Source organism: Octopus sinensis, linkage group LG14, assembly GCF_006345805.1.
Source record: "Octopus sinensis linkage group LG14, ASM634580v1, whole genome shotgun sequence".
NCBI lineage: Eukaryota > Metazoa > Mollusca > Cephalopoda > Octopoda > Octopodidae > Octopus > Octopus sinensis.
This window is the reverse complement of record NC_043010.1, coordinates 27675297-27699715: the sequence shown is the minus strand read 5'-3', so window position 1 is coordinate 27699715 and position 24419 is coordinate 27675297. Positions and strand designations below refer to the sequence as shown.

Here is a 24419-nt window from a genome sequence, read left to right as displayed (position 1 = left end):
GGATTTTCAAACCTTCTTTTATATATAGATATATATATCATGGTTCATTGCAAAGCTTTGAGATCAACCCCCAACACCTGGGAAATACAAGCACACATATCTGCCCTGCCTGGCAAAGCTGTACCAACAGGCTTGTCACCTCTGACAAAGAGAACAGGAATTCAAGGGCAGAAATGAAATGCGAACTCTGCAAGTGCTGAGCCAACTCTTTGCCTTCAGTCCCAGCAGACCACCAGTGCCTGACCTGCGACAGAGCCTTTCTGAGCAGGCATTGGACTGGTTGGCCAGAGAGACACACTGTGCACTGTCTCCTTTGGTCATGTGATGTCCTTGGTCATCGTTGACAATGATGGATGAACTAATAAAATGGCAATAAAAATAATAATTTCAAATTTTGGTACAAGGCCAGCAATTTTAGGGGTGGGGGTAAGTCGGTTGCATCAACCCCCAGTATTCAACTGGTCCTTATTTCATTGACCCTGAAAGGATGAAAGGGAAAGTTGACCTTGTTGGAATTTGAACTCAGAATGTAGAGATGAATGAAATGCTGCTAAGCATTTTGCCCAGATTGCTAACAATTCTGTCAGCTCACTACCTTAATAATAATAACAAAAGCACTCAGAGTGCAAGCCTCTGCCAAGGCAATATCAATGTCCTGCCAATGATTAGCCAGAGATGATTTAGTATTCTCACAAATGAGAATACTAAAAATGAGCCCGACTGCTCTCAAAAATTAAGTAAAAAAACAGGAAAAACAACCCAGAATTCCTATCCAGTACCTGACTGATCGCAATTGTCGTCATGGAACGTGAAGATGGCTGTAGAAAATTTAGTAACAGTAATAAATAGTTTATCCTTATCTAATATATGAGCCAAAGTTAACAAATTCACCATTCAAAATAGTTTCAAAGGCGGAGGTGAATTTTTAAATGAATTTTTAAATGAATAGCATGAGACCTTTTGGTTTTCTCTTCTCTTAAATTCTGACTTTCCTTTAGTATTCCTGTTGTTTTAGATTGATGTATAGATGCATGTATATATGTAAGTATACTGTAAAATGTTAATATGTAAGTATAATACGTAATATATATATTATAACTTTATGTTAGTGTTATTTAATTTCTGAACAGTTTTGCTGCCATTTGTTGATGTAGTTTGATTTCTTTATCCATCATATTCAATTAAGATAGAGGCGCAAATAAAATTAATAATAGGGAAATGGAAATAAAACTTTGGAAACAGCCTAAAGGGAGATACTTGAGAAAGACTTGAAAGTCAACATAAGATCATAATCATGTAAAGTAAATATAAAAAATAATCCAGAATTCTTGTCCAGTATTGGATTGATCCCAAAATCTAATCAGTTCCTGCCAGTAACAAGGTCAAGCATCTCTGAAAGTTTCAACCAAGGACAAACAAACACGACTGAAAACAATACCTCTACCTTAGCGAAGGCAGTGGTAATAATAATAATTCTTTCTACTAAAGATACAAGGCCTGAAATTTTGGGGGAGGGGATTAGTTGATTACATTGTCCCCAGTGTGTAACTGGTACTTATTCCATCAACCCTGAAAGGATGAAAGGCAAAGTTGACGTCAGTGGAATTTGAACTCAGAACGAAAAGACGGACGAAATGCCGTTTAAGCATTTCAGCCGGTGTGCTAACAATTCTGCCAGCTCACCGCCTTAATAATAATAATAATATATGTGTGTGTACATGCAAATAACTATATTTTCCTTCATGTTTGTGCTAGCTTACTTATAAACAATGGCTTCACTAATGGGATCATCTGCTTGCAGTCCCTCACAAAAGCATGTCCAAACTTTTTGATATGATGCACAATCTTTGTAAACAAATGGCTCATTCATAGGGTGTCATTTCTTTCCTGTTCTCTACATCAAACATGTCCAGGCTGTTTGATGGACTGAGAGATTATTACCACATCTGGAAACAAGTGAAGGTTGGTGACAGGAAGAGCATCCAGCTGTAGAAAACTCAGACCCAACATACTACTGTTTGTCTTACGCAAGCATGGAAAAGTGGATGTTAAAGCAAAGAAGACTGCAGGGCTATGATTGAAAACAGTTCAGCTTTGACCATTCTGTCTTTTTAAGGTCTTGTAGGAGTATATTACCCAATGCATCCTTTACTTGTGAGACAACATGGTGTGTGAGTTGAGTGAGATTTGGTTGCTATTTCCAAAAGTTCAAGTGACCATGTGCAGGATCTCTTGTTGGCAGAGCCTTAACCATTCAGAATACAGATAATTCTGTCAAATGTAATGCTTCTTAATTTGTATTGTTTTGAATCGATCCTGTACTATCCCATAGCTTTAAGATTTTGATGTAGATCTTTATTTTTAAAATGACATTGTAGGGTGAGTGTGAGAGGCCAGATTCCACCGGTTTGAACATTAAAATGAGTATTTGGGCCCAGATATGGTTGGATTAAATGGTAAAGGATTAACCCTTAATATTCAGATTATTCTGTCAAATGTAATTCTTACTTATTCCCATTGTTTGGAATTAATCCCACATTATCCCATAGTTTTGAGATTCCAACAATGTGATTGTTTATTTATGAAATGAAATTGCAGGGTAAGTGGGAGAAGCTAGATCTGGCTGGTCTGAAGACAAAACAGGTAGAAAATTTGAATGGATATGGTCAGTTTAAATGCTAAAGGGTCAAGGAGATATTTGCCTTTTATGAAATGAAATTGTAGGGTAAGTGGGAAAGGCCAGATCTGGCTAGTCTGAAGACAAAACAGGTAGAAAATTTTGACTGGATATGGTCAGTTTAAATGCTAAAGGGTCAAGGAGATATTTGCCTTTTATGAAATGAAATTGTAGGGTAAGTGGGAAAGGCCAGATCTGGCTAGTCTGAAGACAAAACAGGTAGAAAATTTTGACTGGATATGGTCAGTTTAAATGCTAAAGGGTCAAGGAGATATTTGACTTTTATGAAATGAAATTGTAGGGTAAGTGGGAAAGGCCAGATCTGACTAGTCTGAAGACAAAACAGGTAGAAAATTTTGACTGGATATGGTCAGTTTAAATGCTAAAGGGTCAAGGAGATATTTGCCTTTTATGAAATGAAATTGTAGGGTAAGTGGGAAAGGCCAGATCTGGCTAGTCTGAAGACAAAACAGGTAGAAAATTTTGACTGGATATGGTCAGTTTAAATGCTAAAGGGTCAAGGAGATATTTGTCTTTTACCCTATAGACATGCCAAAGACAGTTTTATCTAACATCCATGTAGTTTCTAGCCAACATATTCAATGTGCTGTCTCAACACAGTATTTTTAAACTAGCTTTTTAATAATGATGGTGACCACTACCACTGCCACCAGGACCCTGACATCCCACTACCCTATTACTTACCACTTCACCCACACCTTCACCTTTGCCTTCACCTTCACCTTCTGTTTGGCCACCTTCCATCTTTCTGAGCTCATGGAGAATTTGTTGGATCTTCTCACATTCCACCACGATTCGTTTGTAGGAAGAAGTCTGCACGCTTTCATACTTGTTACCTTTTAAAACAACACACTAACAAAAGAAAAAAAAAAGAAAAAAAAAAGAAAAAAATCATGAATAACCAAGATAATGGATTAAAAAAAAAAAAAAAGTTATTCTACTTTCAAATTCTTTATAATTTTCAAAATGAATTGAAACTGCAGGAAGTGCATTTTGTTAGAACTATGGTTATGAAATGGTTTAGCACAGAAGTGGCTGTGTGGTAAGTAGCTTGCTTACCAACCACATGGTTCAGTCCCACTGCATGGCACTTTGGGCAAGTGTCTTCTACTATAGCCTCGGGCTGACCAAAGCCTTTTGAGTGGATTTGGTAGATGGAAACTGAAAGAAGCCAGTTATATATATATATATATATATATATATATATATATACATGTATGTATGTGTATATGTTTGTGTGTGTGTGTGACCCAACATCGTTTGACAACCGATGCTGGTGTGTTTACGTCTCTGTAACTTAGCAGTTCGGCAAAAGAGACCGATAGGATAAGTACTAGGCTCACACAGAATAAATCCTGGGGTCGATTTGCTTGACTAAAGACAGTGCTCCAGCATGGCCGCAGTCAAAATGACAAACAAGTAAAAGAATACACATCCTCATTGGGAACTGATGCCAAATTTTTTCATGACTACAGAAAAATATTTGGTAAATATCTCTAACAAGCATAGGCAACAATTTTTAAGCAGCAGGTCACATGAGATATGTCTCCTCATTAGGTGGGCTGAACTTCTAAATACATTCAAGACAATTCTTTCATTAAACATGCTATTCAGAATGTCCCGCAGGCCACAGTTGGCCCACAACTCGTTTATAATGTTGGTTTTAGTTAAGATTATGGATGGTAAATTCAGGAGACAGCCTCATGAAACAACTTGAAATAAAGTTCTGAAATTTACGGAACTCTTGAAGGTGGTAACAAGGTATGGCCACAGCAATCTGTGGCAGGCTTTTGTGGGGATTTGATCCATGAGAATGTAACAATCCTGAAAAAAACATTGGTTTAAAATTCTGGCACAAGGACAGCAAGTTTGGGAGAAGGTAAATTGATTACATCGACCCCTAGGGCTCAGCTGGTACTTATTCTATTGACTGCAAAACGATGAAAAGTAGGATCTGAACACAGAATGTAAATGACAGACTAAATGCTGCTAAGCATTTTGCCCAGCATGCTAAAGGATTCTGCCAGCTCTCAGCCTTAATCAGAAGAAATATTGGAGTGGTTGGCATTAGGAAGGGCATCCAGCTGTAGAAAACCAGGCTGGAGTGTGGTGCAGCCTTCCAGCTTGCCAGTCCTGGTTAAACTGTCCAACCCATGCCAGCATGGACAACAGACATCAAATGAAGATGACAATGATTTTTGTCTGACATACAAGACTCTGCTAATCCATGTCTCGGTAGAACTTGTAGAAATAATAATTCTTTCTGCTACAGGCACAAGACCCAAAATTTTGTGGGAGGAGGATGTTCAATTACATTGACCCCAGTGCTCAACGGGCACTTTATTTTATTGACCCCTCTCCCTACAAATGGCACAGGTGGCCTTGGAGGAATTTGGACTTAGTAGATAAAGACAGATGAATAACCACTAAGCATTTTGTCAGGTGTGCTAACCATTCTGCCAGCTTCCTTCCCTGAACAATAATCCTTTCTTTTCTACTCAAGGCACAAAGCCCGAAATTTTTAGGATGGGGGGGGGGTCAGTCAATTAGATCAACCCCAGTATGCAACTGGTACTTAATTTATCGACCCTAAAAGGATGAAAAGGAAAGTCAACCTCAGAACGTAAAGACAGATGAAATACCGCTAAGCATTTCGCCCGGCGTGCTAAAGTTTCTGCTAGCACGCCGCCTTGTCTATATTACAATATTCTTTTCTACTCTTGGCACAAGGCCCGAAATTTTGGGGGAGGGAACCAGTCAATTAGATTGACTCCAGTACTTAATTTATCGAACCCAAAAGGATGAAAGGCAAAGTTGAACTCAGAATGTAAAGACAGACGAAATAACTCTAAGCATTTCACCTGGCATACTAACGTTTCTGTCAGGTCACTGCCCTAACAACAATCCTTTCTATTATAGGCACAAAGCCTGAAATTTTGGAGCAGGGGTGGGTAAAGTTAATAACATCAACCCCAGGGCTCAACTGATACTTATTTTATAGAGATCTAAAGGATGAAAGTCGACACCAGGAGAATTTAACTGAAGAATATAAAGAGTCGGGAGAAATATCGCTAAGCATTTTGTCCAACATGCTAACAATCCTGCCAACTCATCACTACAATAATAATAATAATAATCCTCTCACAAGGCCTGAAACTTTGGGGCAAGGGACTAGCCGATTACATTAACCCCCCAGTGTTCAACTGGTACTTAATTTATTGACCCCAAAAGAATGAAAGACAAAGTCGACCTCGGCAGAATTTGAAATCAGAACGTAAAGCCGGATGAAATGCCACTAAGTATTTTGTCTGGCATGCTAACGAGTCTTTCAGCTCACCAATAATAATGATAATAATAATGGTTCTAAAATTTGGCACAAGGGCAGCAATTTTAAGGGAGGAGATGTGTCAATTACAATGACCCCAGTGTTCAACTAGTACTTATTTTACTGGCCCCAAAAGGATGAAAAGTAAAGTCAACCTCAGCAGAATTTGAACTGAGAATGTAGTGACAGGTGAAATACTGCTAAACATTTTGACCGGCGTGCTAATGATTCTGCCAGCTCACCACCTTAATAAAAATTTTTGCTAGTGGCATGTAAAAAGCACCAGTTGAGCATGGTCAATGCTAGTGCTGGCTGACTGGTCCGGTGCAGGTGGTATGTAAAAAGCACCATTCAAGCGTGGTCATTGCCAGTGCTGTCTGAATGGCTCTCATGCGGATAGCACGTAAAAAGCACCGTTCAAGCGTGACCAGTAGCAGTACTGCCCAACAAGCCCTCCTGCCAGTGGCATGTAGAAAGTACCTACTACACCCTCGGAGTGGTTAGCGTTAGGAAGGGCATCCAGCTGTAGAAACATTGCCAGATCAGATTGGAGCCTGGTGCAGCCTTCTGGCTTGCCAGCTCTCGGTCAAACCATCCAACCCATGACAGCATGGAAAGCAGACGTTAAACAACGATGATGAATGATAATGAAAATAATAATACTTACTGGTCTAAAACAAGATGGAATCACAGGAACAACTTCAAGAAAAAAGATGTCAGTTGGATATTCAACATCAACGTCTAAAAAGTCATAGACCATCCTTAGAATGTAGCCGTTATGTTCCCAGATTTTATGCATACGTTCCTTGACTTCAACAGGGGTTAGGTACGATTTCTTGAATGTTAAATCAAGTATACTTGAATGTGACTTCCCTCCACCTTGTTTCTCTCTGTTAATAAAAACCAAAAAGGGTTTGGCATAGTAATGTGCATTTTAGTTTAATAAAACCATCGCCTCGCCCTGCGGTCCCCTAGCTTTTAGTAGTACCACTTGATACACCAGCAAATTTAACAATCACCTGGTTCTTGGGTACCATTAATATTGGATGGTACATCTAACGTATTGGCCAGTTTATCAACCCTTTTGATACCAACTGAGACCCCTTCTGGTTCTGTGGTACAAGCTCCCTGTTTTACAGTGACCTAAGTTAAAAATCTTCCGTCAAGATTTCATGTTAACTGAAGTTCTCAACACCAGCTTAATCTCCTTACAAAAATGGGCATCATGTCCGTCTATCTGTTCCTGCTTCATGGTCAAACAGCCGGACCAATGGTCACAATATTTTTCAGAATTACAAAGGAAGTAATCAGGAAGTTTTTTAGCGAAAAAAATAAGAAAAAGTATGATTATTTAGTGGATAGTGAGGGTAATTATTCAGTTTCCAAGTGTAAAAAAGTAAAAAAATTAAGGGGGAGAAGTCAACTTATTTATCCACTAAATTATGCCATATGCCATAATTATGTCTTATTAAGGAATGATTGGGATGGCTTTGGCTCATCTTTAATCGGTGTATGAATAATTACTGATATTGAGTTCTGTATTAATAAATCAGCTTTGATTTTTTAAAGATTCTGGCGACAAGGATTAACTCTAGATTTCCCGCTCCATATAATTTGTGAATTTAGAGGATTTAGATTTGAAATACTATCTCTTTATTTCACATTGCAGATGGGCAGATTCCACTCCTGAACTCACAACAAACAAGGCACAGGGCCAGAGTTTAGATTGTGTGGGTGAATTTTTACCCACTGATGTTTATACACGGCCAGTTATATGTCACTATGAGTAGAGCAACAGACTCCAGTAATTTGAAAATTAGAGTCAACCAAACAGAAAATATCGTCTGCAAAGAAGTTTTGTAATCATATTGATATTATGGAAAGGAATATGATTCACAATTCAAATAAATTTGTGAACTTTGTATAACAAGCATAAAATAGTGTAAACAAATAAAATAAAAGTGTAGCGGCACAAGCAGCTAGGGCCATATTGGATGAGATCTTGTGGCAGCCATTGCCATCTCAGAGACTGGAGCGAGACCTCACCTGCATCCATTTGCCATGCGCGAGATCACAACGAGGCTTGCGATGGAAACTATATAAACGGGAAACTGATTCAGACCTGTCTCTTCTTCGGCGCCACAACACAGCAGCACTGTGGGTTTTCTGCCTGTCTATCTCCAGAGGCAATGCGCCCACACTATCAGAGCTTAAGATGGTAGCTGAGAGCAGTACACTTCACCTTTCCTGTAAATAAACCAGTTGTAAATAGCATTTATGCTTGAAGTCTTTTCTCTTCGCCTGCCGAAAGCCTGAACTACATAACGAACAAAAAGAATGATGGAAGGAGACAATATTTTTCCAATACCGTAAACCTTGCCTTCCATTATTAAAAATGGTGGTCCACATAACCATTCATGATACAGAGGCTGGGAGCCTATTTCAGTTTGGGAGTGAATCGTCGTCCCATGTCACTTAGTTGCCATGTCGTATAGCTGCAACAGAATGCCGTATCACCAACAATAATGTGATTTCTCTAAGACATCACCTAGTAATCTATCAAGTTCATGTACACATTTCTCAATACATACTGCTGCTATGACTTCCCTCCCTCATGTTTTGCCTCCATTATAGATGTGTAGATTTGCTAGTAATAATAACAATCTTTTCTACAACAAGCACTAGACCTGAAATTCTAGGAGACGGAGTGAGTTTGATTACATCGACCCCAGTATTCAACTGGTACTTATTTCATTGACCCCGAAAGGATGAAAGGTAAAGTCGACTTTGGTGGAATTTGAACTCAGAAACGTAGTGATGGGTGAAATACTACTAACGATTCTGCCAGCTCACCGCCTTAATTAATAATAATAATTTTGGCACAAAGCCAGCAATTTCTGAGGATGGGGTAAGTTGATTACATTGACCCCAGCACTCAACTGGTCATTTTACTGGACCAGAAAGAATGAAAAACAGAGTCGACTATGGCAGAATTAATAATAATAATAATAATAATAAGACAGTTCAGGCAAAACAGATTGTTTGAAGCAAATCAGGAACTAGATGGACACATACACGTAACAATGATACCAAATGCAGAGAAAAGCAAGGCATTCTGGAGAGGGGTCTGGGACCAAGCTGTATAGCATAATGATGAAGCGGAGTGGTTGCATGAAATCCAAGATAGGTTAAGAAATATAGAAGCCCCAGAAGACATACAGATAACTACAGAGATGATAAAAAAAGCAGTTAAGAAAATTCCCAAATTGGAAGAGCCCAGGACTGGATGGGGTCCAAGGTTATTGGATAAAGAAGCTGAGTGGGCTCCATGAAAGGATAGCACAACAGCAAGATGAGTGCTTGCTGGAAGGTGCAGTATCCAGCTGGATGACAAAATGAAAGACATTGTTATGTGCCAAGGATCCTGAAAAGGGAAATGTTGCATCCAACTTTACACCAATAATATGCCTTTTGCTAATGTGGAAACTAATGTCAGGTGCTTTGGCCGGTGAACTGTACAGATACTCAGAAAAAAGAGGGCTGTTACCTACTGAACAGAAAGGGTGCCAAAAAGGAGCCAGGGAATGAAGGATCAGCTCTTAATTGATAATCTAATTATCAGGAACTGCAATAGAAGACATACAAACCTGAGCATGGCATGGGTTAACTATCACAACGCATACTCTATGATATCCCACTCTTGGACAATAAGAACAATGGAAATATATGGAGTAGCAGAGAATATGAGAAGCCTTATATGGAATAGTGGAGAACGGAATTGACAGCAGGGAGGCAAGTACTAGGAGAGGTGAAAATCAAGAGAGGGCTCTTCCAAGGGGACAGTGTGTCCCCACTGATATTTATGCTGGGAATGATCCCCTTGAGTGAAATATTACAGAAAACAAAGTTGGGGTATGATCTTGGAAGAGTTAATGGAAAACTAAACCACTTGCTATACATGGATGACCTGAGGCTATTCATAAAAACTGAAGCAGAACTGGACAGCCTAGTCCAGTCTGTGTGGATTTTCTCCAATGATATTAAGATGGAGTTTGGACTCTCAAAATGTGCTATGATGGTGATGAAATGAGGAAAGCTTGCCAAGTGGTGAAATGATGAAGGCAATTCAACCTCAATTCAGTTATAAATACCTGGGAATACTTGAGGCAAACACCACGACATGAAGGAAAAGACAAAAAGAGAGTACCCTGAATGCCAGTAACATAATTTTGGCAATAAGCACGCATGCAGTTTCAGTAGTTTGGTATGGTGCTGGAATCCTGAAGTGGACAGAGGAGGAACTAAAGGAGATAGACAGGAAGTCAAGAAAGCTCCTTATGGCGCATGGAGCCCATCATCCACGTGCAGACACTGATCACTTATACATGAAGAGAGCAAATGGAGGAAGGGGACTGAGAAGTATGGAAGACTGCATGCGTATTGAACTCGAGAGCTTAATGAGATACCTAGTCCAGAGTAAGGAAACCTTGCTAGTGACAGTTAGGAACGAAAGAGTATTGAGAGCAGAGGAAAAAAGGGAAAAGGACGAAGTACAAAAAGGACATGAAGAAGAATTACGCAATAAGGGACTACACAATTCGATGTAGCCACAACAGAAGTTGCTGGAAAACAGGTGGGATTGGATGATGAAAGAAACCTTAAAAAAAGATACCGAGAGCACTATACTGACAGCACAAGACCAAGCTTTGGCACAAACTGGAGGGTCAACCTTAGGAATGAGCAAATGTCTCCACTATGCCACATCTGCAACAGAGTGGACCAAGCCACTGCCCATATCATGAATGAATGCCCTAGACTTGCCGAAAACCACAACAAGTTGTGGTGACATGACCAGGTAACGGAAATGCTACACTGGAAACTGTGCGAAAAGTGGGAGCTAAAGAGTGGCAAGATGTGGTATGACCACAAACTACAGAGAGTGGCGGAGTCAGAAACTAGCAAAATTCTCTGAGATTTCTCAACCCAAACAGATCTGCTGCTAGAGTATAACAGACCGGACCAAGTGGTGGAGGGCAAGGTGCACCACATATGATGCTATATAGTTGATGTTGCATGCCCCTTTGATTGACGAATAGTCAAGAAGGAAGGCGAAAAGATAGCTAGATACAACCCTCTTAAGTACAAAATAGCTCAGCTATGGAAAATAAAGAAGGTGAAGATAGTGCCACCACCACCATCATCATTTAACATAGGTTTCCCATGCTAGCATGGGTTTGCGCTGGCAAAGTCAGGAGTTGCACCAGGTTCCATTCTCTGTTTTGGTATAGTTTCTACAGCTGGATGCCCTTCCTAACACCAACCACTCTACAGAGTGTACTGGGTGCATTTTATGTGGCACCATCACTAGTGCTTTATTGCTTGTCATTTTCAAAATTAATTGAAACAAAGGTAGAGTGTATTTACAAGAAGAAATATCATAAAGAAAAGGCTAACGAAATGAAAAAAATGTTCATCAAAATTTCATGTTAACTTATGCTCCGAACACCAGATTAATAATTGACAAAGTTTACTAAATTCATTATTTCCAAAATTAAATGAAACAAAAACAGTGCATTTCAATAGAAAAGTGGAAAAAGAAATGGTCAACACCATCACTTGGTTGCTAGCATCTAGCCTAGAATGCAGGTCTCTTCTGTCCTCATGTTTTTCCCCCTGCAAAAGCTCAGGTAAGATTGATGTGACATCAGCCACATCAATCTCACCAATCAAGGAAAGCATGTAAAAGTCACAGTGATACTCATCTAACTCATGCAGGCAAGGAAAGACTGACAAAATAATGATTGAGGTTTATATTTATATTTGGTGGAGTTGTCTTTCAATCTCTATGTAATTAGATGCCATTAACCCTTTCGTTACTATATTTCTGATCAAAATACACCCCTTATGAGTTTCAATTAAATTCTAAAATAATCATGAATTTAGGCTTGTTTCATTAAATAACTGTAACTTTTTTGCTTAACATATTAATGTGATATTTGGAACATAATTAAAGAAAGGGTTCTTAATCAATTCTATTGCATAACTTTTGTCTCAAAGTGACTTTAATTACAGGTAAATCCAGGTAAACTGAGCAAAAGGTAAAAATATTAAAATTTTGTTTAAACATCACCATAGAAAATGAATCATCAGTTAATATTCAAATGGGTATGCAACAAAATTTTGATAAAGACGAATTGTGCACATCACTAGATCATCAGTTGAATTTAATGCACAACAAGTGAAATACTGGAATCCACCGCAAGTTTGACCGAATTAAAGAAATCGGTCAAAAAATAATATACGGCCCTGGTTTATGGTATGGAAGTGATAAATTCCAGACCACATCGTTCCCTAGGCCATGCTGACTAACATTATTTTCCCTGTATAAAAACTAAATCCACGCAGTACCCAGTATTGGCTTCACAAATTTTCCGAAATTTGATCCCCCATTTTGTGTTTGTTTACATTCTGCGTAAGTCTGTTTCCGCAGTGATCGCTTCAAACAATAACTTCCAGACCACATCGTACCCTAAGCCATGCTGACTAACATTATTTTCCCTGTATAAAAACTAAATCCACAACAGTACCCAGTATTTGCTTCACAAATTTTCCAAACTTTGATCTCCCATTTTGTGTTTGTTTACAATCTGCGTAAATTTGTTTTCGAAGTGATCACTTCAAACTAGCATACTGAAAAAAATATAAGTCTAATGGTTTCACTTCCTAAGAAAGGCTATAGATAAACTTTATCTCCTCAGAAAAATTGCTAATAAAAACATTTAAAAAGTTTTTTTTACTTCATTCCGATGTAAAATTGTCTTTGCTGTCGCCATCGCTGCTTTGTTTCTTCAGAATCCCTGCTTTCATTTTCAGATAAAAAAATATCCTATTCATTATTTTGTACACCACGTGCTTTAGTACCTATTTCATTCTTTTTCTCGATATCTCCCTATTTTCCGTTGAAAAAGCTTTAAATTCGGAATCAATGCTTGATAACATGAAACTCCTATCCATTTTCGAAGTTGAAGAAAAATCGATGCCGAAAAAAATGTGGAAAAAAATCTCCCAAAATTCACTGAGTTGAGATATCACTTGAAGCAATGTCGGATACTATAAACCAACTATTTACAAAGTGAAATCACATGTTTTAACGAATGTACCAACGAGATTTGGGTTCAAATTTACATTTAAATAACAATAGGTTCTCTCGGCCAGGTTGGTATTATGAACCAAAAAATTTTTCGTCCGGGTTAGGATAACCGACAATTATGGACATCAATAAAATTGCCAAACTGAGAGCTCGCTCTGGTTATCAAATCACCACCATCTCAATCTTCTTTCCAGCCACTCCCATTCACCATTAAATAATGCAAGGTAGCCATGTATCTTTTCTACATGAAGACAACTGTGCTTGTCTCCCAACCATACTTTAGCTTCTCAACACCTGGCATAATGTCACCTCCCCACTCTCTCAAATCCCCCCCCCACTTAGATGAGATTGTCTTTTCCTGTCTCTTTGTCTTGCCAGACACTTGGTAACCTCACTAATGTTGATGCTGAAAAAACACCAAGTAGTTAGCATTAGGAAGGGCATCCGGTTATAGAAACCATACCAGTGCTCAGTGCAGACCAGTGACTGGTCAGATCTTGTCAAATTGTCCAACCATGCCAGCATAGAAAATAGGCGTTAAATGATGATAGTGGTGATGATAGTGTCAATGGAATTAACAAAATTATTGATTGATGTAACTGTATCAGTAAAAAACATTTAGCTGATTACAATCAACTAAACACTGGTAACCAATGACGGTCACAGTTCAGTGATTGACCAATAAAAAAGAACAATACATTTAAAATGGTATGAAGGGAGATTATTTTGTTGAGTTGCAAGATTCTGGAAGATTGGGTGGTGAAAGGAAGAAGGCTGATGCCTATGTGTATAGTAAATGATTTCAAGAACAGAATATTATTGGTACATGTTTCACAGAAAAAAATTCTTAGTCAGAAGCAAGACATTAAGCTGAATCACAAGACACCTGAAGGCTGGGGTGTACACAGCCAAAATGTAGTGAAAGCAATGATCAAGACGAAGGCACCAGTTCGACTGATACATGGTATAAAAATTCCTCATTTCAGAAGTATGGAGTTGTATTAACCAATTGGAATGGAGCCAACATAAGACATCAATGGAGCCTTAAGCCTTAAAAATTCACTCTGACAATCTAGATAACATAGCTGTTCAATGCAGTGCAATTACCTAGAGGTTCTGAGTTCAATTCCAGCTAAGGCATGGAGGTGAATCACAAGACACTTGAAGACTGGAGCATACACAACCAAAATGTAGTGAAAGCAACAATGAAGATGATGGCATTAATACATAATATAAACTCCTCAAAGAGATACAGAATTGAAAAATCCTCTTTCCTACTGTTTAAATAAGATATGGTTGTTCCAATTAATATGAGTCTGAAACAATGAACTTACTTCATTCTGGGCATCTTCGTCTTTGTTTCTGATACCATCATTGATGTAAAGATTTGGCAGTTTTGAAACTGTTTCAGTGTTGGTCTTGTTGCCAAGCAATGGGGACACTTTCTTCGAGTTATTTTCGGTAGCAAAGCCACACATTGTTTCCATACATGCCTCAGGTGGCGAATCTGTCTTGCTTCCTCTGAAAGATCAAATACAAAACTCTTTTACTTTTTCTTGATTAACCCTGTCATTACCTACCTGGCTGAAACTGCCTCTGGCTCTGTAGTACAAATGTCTTGTTTTCATAAGTTTTGAATTAAAATCTTCAACTAACCTTAGTCACAATTTATGTTCCTAACACTAGCTTAATAATAACTAAGTTATTTTACTAAATTCTTTGTTATATTTAAAATTAATTGAAAGAAACACAGAGCATCTCAAAATAAATACAGTAATGAAAGGGTTAAGGGAGACAGTAGGGTCTTAAACATGATTTATTGATGATATAAAAGAAAAAAAAACAAACAAAAAAAAAAACAGAAGCAGAACTGAGCTGTTTCAGAGGATAAAGTGCTGTTGTTGATGTGGTTTAGTCCCAGATCAGTTTTCCATCCAACAGACCAGTGGTCCCCAACTATTCTTCACCTAAATTTACTAAATTCATTATTTAGTTCATATCTTACTCAAGTGGACCCTTCTAGCCAGTCAATGTTTAAAAAAATCCTATATATATTTCTAGAATTGAATATTATAAGGGATCATGTAAAAAATATAACTGTTAAAATATTTTGTTCTGTAGAAGTGTAACTAATATTTTTGTAGATAAATTTTGACAAGATCTTATTTGGACCCCTAAGGGTCTTTTAGACCTGGTTGAGAACTGTTGCAGTAGATCAGGGGTCATCAAACTTATTTCACAGCAGGCCAGATAACTGAAGGAATGACAAGTGCAGACCACATATCCATTTTGTTCAATACTAGTATGCTTCATTAGATGTGCAATGCCAGTGTACGTGTGCGACAAAGTGTTAATGTATTGAGAGAAAAATCAGACGCAAAAGGAACCAGATGCAGTGTTAAGAGAGGCATCTGTATTTGTTTGGTTATACAATGCAAACAGCAACATAAAACAAGAGCCAGTTGCTCAATGTGAGTAGAACTTATGGAAGAGGGTGGCCCAGGAAGACACGGGACAAAGTAATGAAGGCTGATTTCAAATTTTGAGCTTCATGGAAATGACGAATGGGCCAAGATGATTGGCAATTCACTGTGCTCAAGAAAACCTGCCCCTTACAGTATACATAATGCCCTAGAAACACTGTTCATGCTTGCAACCCATCTTGCTATGTCAAGCCTTTCTCAGATCTCAATTCCCTAACACCCACTTCTCTATCCATGGCACTACAGACTCTAATTACTTGAGGGTAGTTTTGGCATATATTATTCTTCTTGCTTTCTTTGTGCAACCAACACACACCACCTATCAGTTATCTTTCTCAGCACCAAGTCACCTCCACCATCATACCTCACACACTACAGCCACCCTTATGTACCCTTCATTTCCCTCCTCACCACTCCTATACCTTGCATGCCACTCCACCACCTTCTGACTTACCCACCTCTCTAAGATGCTTTTATTTCTCCCACCTTATCCACCCCTTCCATATTGATTTTTCCCCCGTCAGCCACATCTCCATCTTTGCTCATCACTCACCACTCTTTAATCTCTCCTCACACTCTTATGAAACTACCCACCCTCATGTTCCCCCTCACTAACCTAATTCACTCATTAGATTGCGGCCATGCTGGGGCACCACCTTGAAGAATTTTAGCTGAATGATTCAACCCCAATACACATTAAAAAAAAAAAAAAATTTTAAGCTTGGCACTTATTCTGTTGGTCTCTTTTGCTGAACTGCTAAGTTACATGAATGTAAACATACCAACACCAGCTGTCGAGCAATGGTGGGAACACACATATACACATGATGGGCTTCCTTCAGTTTCTGTCTACCAAATCCACTCACAATGCTTTGGCTGGCTTGAGGCTGTAGTTGAAGACAGCTGCCCAAGGTACCATGCAATGGGACTGAACCTGGGACCATGTGGTTCGGAAGCAAGCTTCTTCCCACACAGCCACTCCTGTGCCTATCATTATTTTTGGTGTTATATTTCGGTACAAAGCCAGCAGTTTTACAGGAGGGGGTAAGTTGAACCCCAGTTCATAGCCGGTACTTATTTTACTGACCCTCAAAGGATAAAAGACTGAGTCATCCTCAGTGGAATTTGAACTCAGAACATAAAGATGGCTGAAATGCCATCTCTCTTATATATACAAAGGGGTGCAGAAAATTTGCTGGCTTCAGGTAAAAGAAAGTACAGGAGAATCAGTCAATTATGATTTTATTCAACATATTCCCCTCTCAGATTCTCACGCTTATTTCAGTGGCCCTTCAGTTTTTCTAAGCCCTGTAAAAGAACTCAGAAGGTTGGGCCTCCAACCAGGCCTTTTGCGACACCCTTAAAGCCAGGAACTTTTCAGTACCCCGTGGTGTGTGTGTATATATATATATATATATATATATATATATATATATCTATATATACAGGTTGTCACTGACTTACAACCGATCGACCTTACGACAATTGGCATGCCAGCTCCTGGTTATCGATCACTACTGTGGTTATCTCAAGTGTTGGATGAATATCTTGTCATAGAGACATCCTCGTATTTGTTTGTAAGACGACTGCTTGAGACTGATATTTTTGACTAACTCCAGTATAATAGTACAATACAGAATGGTGTGTGTGACTTTTACCTGAGAATGTACCTTAAGAATGTAAAAATATAAAACAAAACTATGTAGGCCTATAGGCTGACTTATGACCAGTCAATCGGAACAAATTGTGGTTGTAAGTCAACGGCAACCTCTCTATATTACAGTTCTATAGTTAAGAGATGAGAATTATGTACATTATTTACATTCAACGGATATTTGTCCTCATCTTGTTTGTTGTTAACACCTTTCGGCTGATATGCCTTCCAGCCTTCTTCAGGTGTCTTGGGGAAATTTCAAACCTGGGTTCTCATTCCTAAGGTATTTTTCAATGTTGTTATTATTATCTCCTTCAAGTAAAACCACCAATAGAAGACAATATGACCAAAGACTATGTGTACGCCATCCCATGCAGCTGTGGTGGGTTATACAAAGGCAAAACATGCCACCCCCTCAAGATAAGGGCAGACGAACAATGCAAAGCTGTGACACAAGGAGATATTGATAAATTGGGTATAGCTGATCATGTATGGAAAAATGGAGACCACCTCCAAAAAGTTAAAATAATAGACAGAGAACACCACTGGAAAGTATGAAAACTAAAAGAAGCAGCACATATGCTAGGACACAACAACCTCCTAAGCAGACCGAGTGTAGATATGAGCAGCATATGGGAACCGGTATTAAGGAAGGATAGAAAAATATTAGATTTATAAGCCCTAAAATTCACTCCATAATTGCCCACGGACATATAGCATAATGGTTAAGAGCACGGGCTACTAACCCCAAGATTCTGAGTTCGATTCCAAGCAGTGACCTGAACAATAGTAAATATCGAAAAATACCTTAGGAATGGAAAACCCAGGTTCGAAATTCCCCCAATACACCTGAAGAAGTGTTACATTGTGTTAACAACAAACAAGACGAGGAGAAATATCCATCATATGTAAATAATGTAAACCTCTCTCTCTCTATATATATATATATGTATGGATTTTGTTGGAATAAAAGACAGTATGTTCATAGTTGAATTGTCTTTGATTATAGATCTGTCTGATCCAGGTTAGTCTGCAGTTTAACAAAACCAACAGCAACACTAATGAAACACACAGCCTGCTCTCCCTGTATCCATCTGTTGCCAAACTTGGCACAAATAACAAAACACTTACCATCTTTTGCCACTTCTGTCTTTGGTAACGAATTCAATATTTCTTCAATTTTATTTGGATCATTGGTCCTTCCATTAATCTCATGGTATGCAATCAAATGACCACTTTTAATTAGGGAAATTTTACTCTCAATTATTTGCAGGGTCTCCTTGCTCAAAACCAGCAGATTGCAACTGAGGCATGCCAAGTCTAGAATCTAAAAGAGAAAGAGAGATTAAGAGATTGGCAGATTATTTGTTGAGGTGAAATGGATTTGAGGAATTAAATATTGAGCTGTCGAACAATCCTTTCTATTATAGGCACAAGGCCCTGACGTTTTGGGGGAAGGAGTTAGTCGATTACATCAACCCCAGTGTTCAACTGGTACTTATTTTGTTGACTCTGAAAGTGATTTAATACTGACCTTGTACATTGTCCGGTAGAGCATAGGATTGTAGAGCAAGAGAGGTAAAGGAATATGTCCAAGATGTCCCGTGCAGGTGCTAGGTGGTTGACCACAGGTAAAACAGATGTACTTGTTAAGGGAACCTGTAAAGTAGAAATACTGGGTTTTAGAAAAGAGAAAGAAAGAAAGAAAGAAACCTCAGCCCACTGCTTTTCTTTGAGCAGATCAGATCTAGAAACTTAGATCTGGATTTAGGAAAAAGACAAGACACCACTCGATAGAGTTGGAGAGTGGCATCGAGTGAGGTGGAAGTGACTTTCTGTCAGGTGTATGATAGAGAGTCAAGATCGGGTATGTGGCAACCCCAGGAGGAAAGGGAGAAGGGATGGTAGGAATGTAATGTCAGAGCACAAGAAAATGGATAAAGAGAGAATAGGGACAGAAAACTGAGGATGTCTGGGTGGGTAGGTTTGTGAAAGTGTGAAAGGAAGTGCAACATGCAGAGAAGGAGACAGATGTGAATGCAGTGTTAGGTGAATATGGTTGGGGACATGAGCAATGGTGAATTTTGGCTGGGGGTGATGTAAAGGAAAATAGGAGCAGGTCAGGGAGAAGGTGATAGGTGGCAATACTTATCACCTGTTATGTTCTTGTTTCTCATTGTGTCTACATTTTTTTGATGTCCTATACCCATATATTTATTATTTATGCGCCTAGCCAGGCTCATGGGCCCGGTTTCCCAGTTTCTAAGGCATATGTGTTCCCCCCAGATGGATAGGACACCAATCCATCACAGTGTTACTCAAGAAACAGGAAGAAAGAGTGAGAGAAAGTTGGGGCCAAAGAGTACAACAAGGGTTGCCACCACCCCCTGCCAGAGCCTTGTGGAGCTTTTAGGTGTTTTCGCTAAATAAACACACACTACGCCTGGTCTGGGAATCAAAACCACAATCCTTTGACCACGAGTCCGCTGCCCTAACCACTGGGCCATTGCACCTCACACATACCCATATATGCATGTATATATACATATATATGTAGGTATGTACATATATATGCATATATTTATATATCATTATATATGTCCGTAGTTATATCCATCTATCTATATATATATATATCAGGTATATGACCGTCTTCATCACCTTAGGACAATATATTGTAGCTCACTCAGTATATACACCTCTGAAACATATGTATACACATATGTGAGGTATATGGTGGTTGTTGTCACAGGGTGAGTTACTATTCTGAATCTACAAGTACGTCATAAATTGCTGTTGTCGGTGGGTGAGCATCATCCGAACATGACCGATGCCAGCACTGGCTCCCGTGCTGGTGGCACATAAAAAGCACCCACTACACTCTCGGAGTGGTTGGTGTTAGGAAGGGCATCCATCTGTAGAAACACTGCCAGATCAGACTGGAGCCTGGTGCAGCCTCCTGGCTTCCCAAACCCCAGTCGCACCGTCCAATCCATGCCAGCAGGGAAAATGGATGTTAAACGATGATGGTGATGATGAGAACATGCAACCCTGATCATCAACATTTATACAGAAGACAAATTTCAGTGGAAATCAGTATTAATCACTTAGCATTCAAACTGGCCATATCTGGCCTCTCACACCTACCCTACTATGTCATTCTAAAAATAAACAACCACATTACTGAAATCTCAAAGCTACAAGATGATGCATGATTAATTCAAAACAATGTGAACAGGTAGTGTATTTGACAGACTCAGTCTATTCATTGCCATATTTCCAACAAAATGGATCAATTTTTTTTTAATAATCAAGAATTTGGAGGAATTTAGTAAACTAAATGACTTTGCTATTAAGCTGATGTTCCAGAACATATAGAAATATCATGGACGGGTTTAATTCAGGAGTGAGCATGTTAAAGAAGGAGTTTTAGATCCACAGAAATAGATGTGGCAGCCTCAGTCAACTTGGTGTCAAAAGATTAAATAAAGAAAAGCAAAAAAAAACAACAAAAAACACTGTAATAAAACAACAGCAACAAATATTTGTTGTGAACTTACCGAGTGCAAGATCATGTAAGCCATTTGGCTGAGGATGAAGGAGGGCATCAAATGTCTGTGAGCTGGTTATAGGCTTCACACTGAGTCTTTTAATTTCTTCAGATGAGAATATTTCAAAAGATATGCTGTTGATAGTCTTAGAATCAGGAATATCCCATTCTGGATAATCCATGGTTAGGCTGTGTCTAATATGGATTAAAAGGTTATTCTACGGAATGCTGCAAATAGAAAACATGAAAAAAAAACAAAAAAACAAAAATACATCAGTTGTCAGCTTGAAACAGTGTTGGAGGAATTAGAGACAATGTATTTAAAATCAGAAGAATACCTTGAGGGTCCACACAAATGCTAAATCATTGTTATTTTCATCTCTTACCTGTTCCATCCCGATCCTCTCAGCTAAAATGTGAGTAGCCATGTGGCCCCTCATCAGTAAGAAACCTGTTCTGCTTTGAACCTTTCTCTGATACTTTAACCCTTCAGCATTTAGACCAACCATATCCAACCCAAATATTCCACCTGTTTTATGTTCAAAGTGGCCAGATTTGACCTCTTGCATCTAACCTACAATGTCATTCTAAAAATAAACAATCACATCAAAGCTACAACATAATGTCTAATTAATTCAAAACAATGTAAACAAGACACTCAGACAGCACAAACCTCTGCCAAGACAACACCAAAGTCCTCTCAACGATTAGCCAGAGATGATTTTTCAAATGAGAATATCTGAAATAAACTCAACTGCTCTCACAAACAAGAATACTAAAAATGAACCTGGAAAAAAACCAGAAAAATAATCCAGAATCCTTGTCCAGCATCAAATTGATTCCCAAATCTAATCAGTTTGTGCCAGTCATCCAAATCTATCCAGTAGTTCTTGAGATATCTTGTCCATGGACAAACACGACTAAGCAACACCTCTGCTTTTGCTAAAGCAGAGGTAATAAATAAGCATTACATTTGACAGAGCCATCTGACTGCTAAAAGGTTAATCCCTCATCTCTGAGTGATAAAGCTGCCTCCCTCATGGTGACCTCACAAGTGCTGGGGTCATAATAAAAAAAAAAGCACCCAGTACATGCTGTGAAGTGGTTGATGCGAGGAAGAGTATCCAGCCATAAGAAACCAAACCAAAGAAGACAGTGGAGGAATATGAGAGAATCCTCAGGCCCACGGAATCCTTATAATGCACCCAATGCAGCCCGGTGGTTGGGAATCCCTGATTTACGTTATACAGGTGTACAAGTTCTAAGGAGTGCTGTTTTGTGTATGGAATAACACAATGATTAACTGAGTTTAAATGATGTCAATAGTCACTAATGTAAAATGATAATTTACTTGGAATCTGGGTGAATGGAGGTTGTCATTCACCCAGGTGGTCCCTTTTCGTTTTCTATGTACATCACCAACAACTTTGACTTACATTTGACGGATATTGTCCTCATCTTTGTTGTTAACACGTTTCGGCTGATATACCCTCCAGCCTTCTTCAGGTGTCTTGGGGAAATTTCAAACCTGGGTTCTCATTCCCAAGAAATATCCGTCGAATGTAAATAATGTACACAATTCCTCATCTCTTAAATATAGAACTTTGACTTAATTCACCATTTTGTAGAATATTCCAGAGACTCACGGGTTCCACACGCGTAGTGTAAATAATACTTAACAACTTGTGATTATTAAGGCGAATCAAAGAGATTTAATTAAGATTTTGTGTGATATTTGATAAACAATAAAACATCATACTTTTCTTTTTCGGAGCACTGAATCTCCAAGCATATAAAGCTATAAATAGCTTGTGACTGTTAGGTTGAAAACGGAAAAGTGAAACTATTTGTCCGGCAAATTTCGTAAAACCTTTTAATTCTTTACTTTCTTACGCACAAACCTCTACACAGATGCACATACATACACAAACATAAGCGATTCGTGTATATTTATGCATGTGTATCTATATATGTGTGAGTGAGTGCGTGTTACTGTTGAAGTTGCTCGTGCAAAACGAATGACAATGAATGAGTGTGCGACCGTGTTTTTCACTTTATAGGTAACTTGACGAACAAATAATTTCACTTTTCCTAAACCGAACCCCCACCCCCACCCCGATATATTGCCAAATACCCTTGGATAGGAAAAGCTGAAGGCGGTGGAGATAACCTAACCACAACCACCCCGGGTGCGTATTCTTTACTTTCGCCGTCGAAGACTACCCTGGGACTCGAATAATACATATTTCGTAAATAGATGTGAGTTCGAGTCCTACCCGAAGCTTTCGACTTTTTCTATCCAAGTGGATTTTATTTTTAACCCAATATTAACAAGGTATGGCTTTATGTGCTTCGAGATTCACCGTCCGAAATATTATTTTCTTTCCGTCGAAAGTTTCTATATTCTTCCGACGTCAACACCATCCCGAGGAATTTCGGTAGACACACAGGGATTCCAGCAAGCAGTTGCTATATGTTCCCTTCTGTTTTGTACTGTAGGTCGTGGTTTATGAAACAAATTCGACAATTTTAATTTTCTTTTCAAGGACAACCGACGGAAGAGATTTAAGGCAGAAATACGAATTAAAGACAAAGTGAGAAAACAGAGACATAACAATATGACAACTGAAATGGGGAATGAGTACGTGTAATTTTTTGACTAACCTTTCAGAATGATCCAAGATAATGAAATCTAAATTGAAAAAAAAAGCCGGACCCAGGATGGGACAAGTTCACCGTGGACAACCACGTGGGTACAACTTCTTGTTGGACAAGTAAACACGGCATTGGACCACTTTATCAACAGGGGCCTCAGACGAACACAGACTCCAGATGAATGCATTTTCGCTTATTTTATTTTTCTTTCTTTGACTTATGAATTATATTGTAATTTATTTCGGTGTAATTAACCACTCCATATAATGAAATATATCATTAAATGTAATATTGGGAATATATATGGTTTTAGAATTAAATCAAATATTAGTTTGAAAAATCATTTTCGACAGTCTTTAAAATGCATAGTATCTATTATCGGATTCTGTTAGGGCCTCATATGGTAAAGATGTGGATGGGAAAATGTGGGTAGAGGAACTTGTTTCATCGTCAACTTGTTTCCTTTGTTTTTAATTATGTTCCTTTTAGTTTCTAATTATGTCCAAATCGTTATTTTAAAAATTATTGCAACATTTTATACTAGAGTTATCTCCCTTACACTACACACGTGAACACTTATTTGTTGTCGTTCATTGGTTAAACTATTTTTACTATTTATTTATTATTTACTATTTATTATTTATTTATATTTACTATTTACTATTTATTTATTTATTTTTACTATTTATTTATTACTTTCTCTTCAGTTTTTTTCTTTTCGCAACCATGTACTTTTAGGTTCAGTCCCACTACGTGGCACCTTAGGTAAGTAAGTGCCTACCCAGGCTGGGCACTCCGTCGATTACGACGACAAGTGTTCCAGCTCGTGAAATTAACGTGCAAGTGGCTGAGCACCCCACGGATACGCGTGCCTCTAACATAGTTCTCTGGGGAATTTAGTATG

The 24419-nt window shown here is 38.6% G+C and overlaps 1 protein-coding gene across 3 annotated transcripts in view; it reads right to left on the bottom strand.

Moving 5' to 3' along the window:
• LOC115219176 (DNA-directed RNA polymerase I subunit RPA1) overlaps nt 1-23670 on the bottom strand; it is a 78339-nt gene extending 54669 nt beyond the window's left edge. The window contains exons 1-8 of one of the 3 annotated variants that reach the window (XM_036508753.1): nt 23525-23670; nt 20871-21088; nt 18845-18969; nt 18442-18637; nt 14508-14694; nt 6691-6913; nt 3421-3550; nt 3383-3384 (exon numbers count right to left, since the gene is read on the bottom strand). In XM_036508753.1, the coding sequence (XP_036364646.1) occupies nt 3383-3384; nt 3421-3550; nt 6691-6913; nt 14508-14694; nt 18442-18637; nt 18845-18969; nt 20871-21042 (1035 nt within the window). In that variant the 5' untranslated portion in view covers nt 21043-21088; nt 23525-23670. Of the gene's footprint in view, nt 1-3382; nt 3551-6690; nt 6914-12820; nt 12997-14507; nt 14695-18441; nt 18638-18844; nt 18970-20870; nt 21089-23524 lie in introns of those variants that run through there. The other 2 variants (XM_029789284.2, XM_029789285.2) reach the window with 2 other exon arrangements.
• Between the last annotated feature and the right edge of the window lie 749 nt (nt 23671-24419).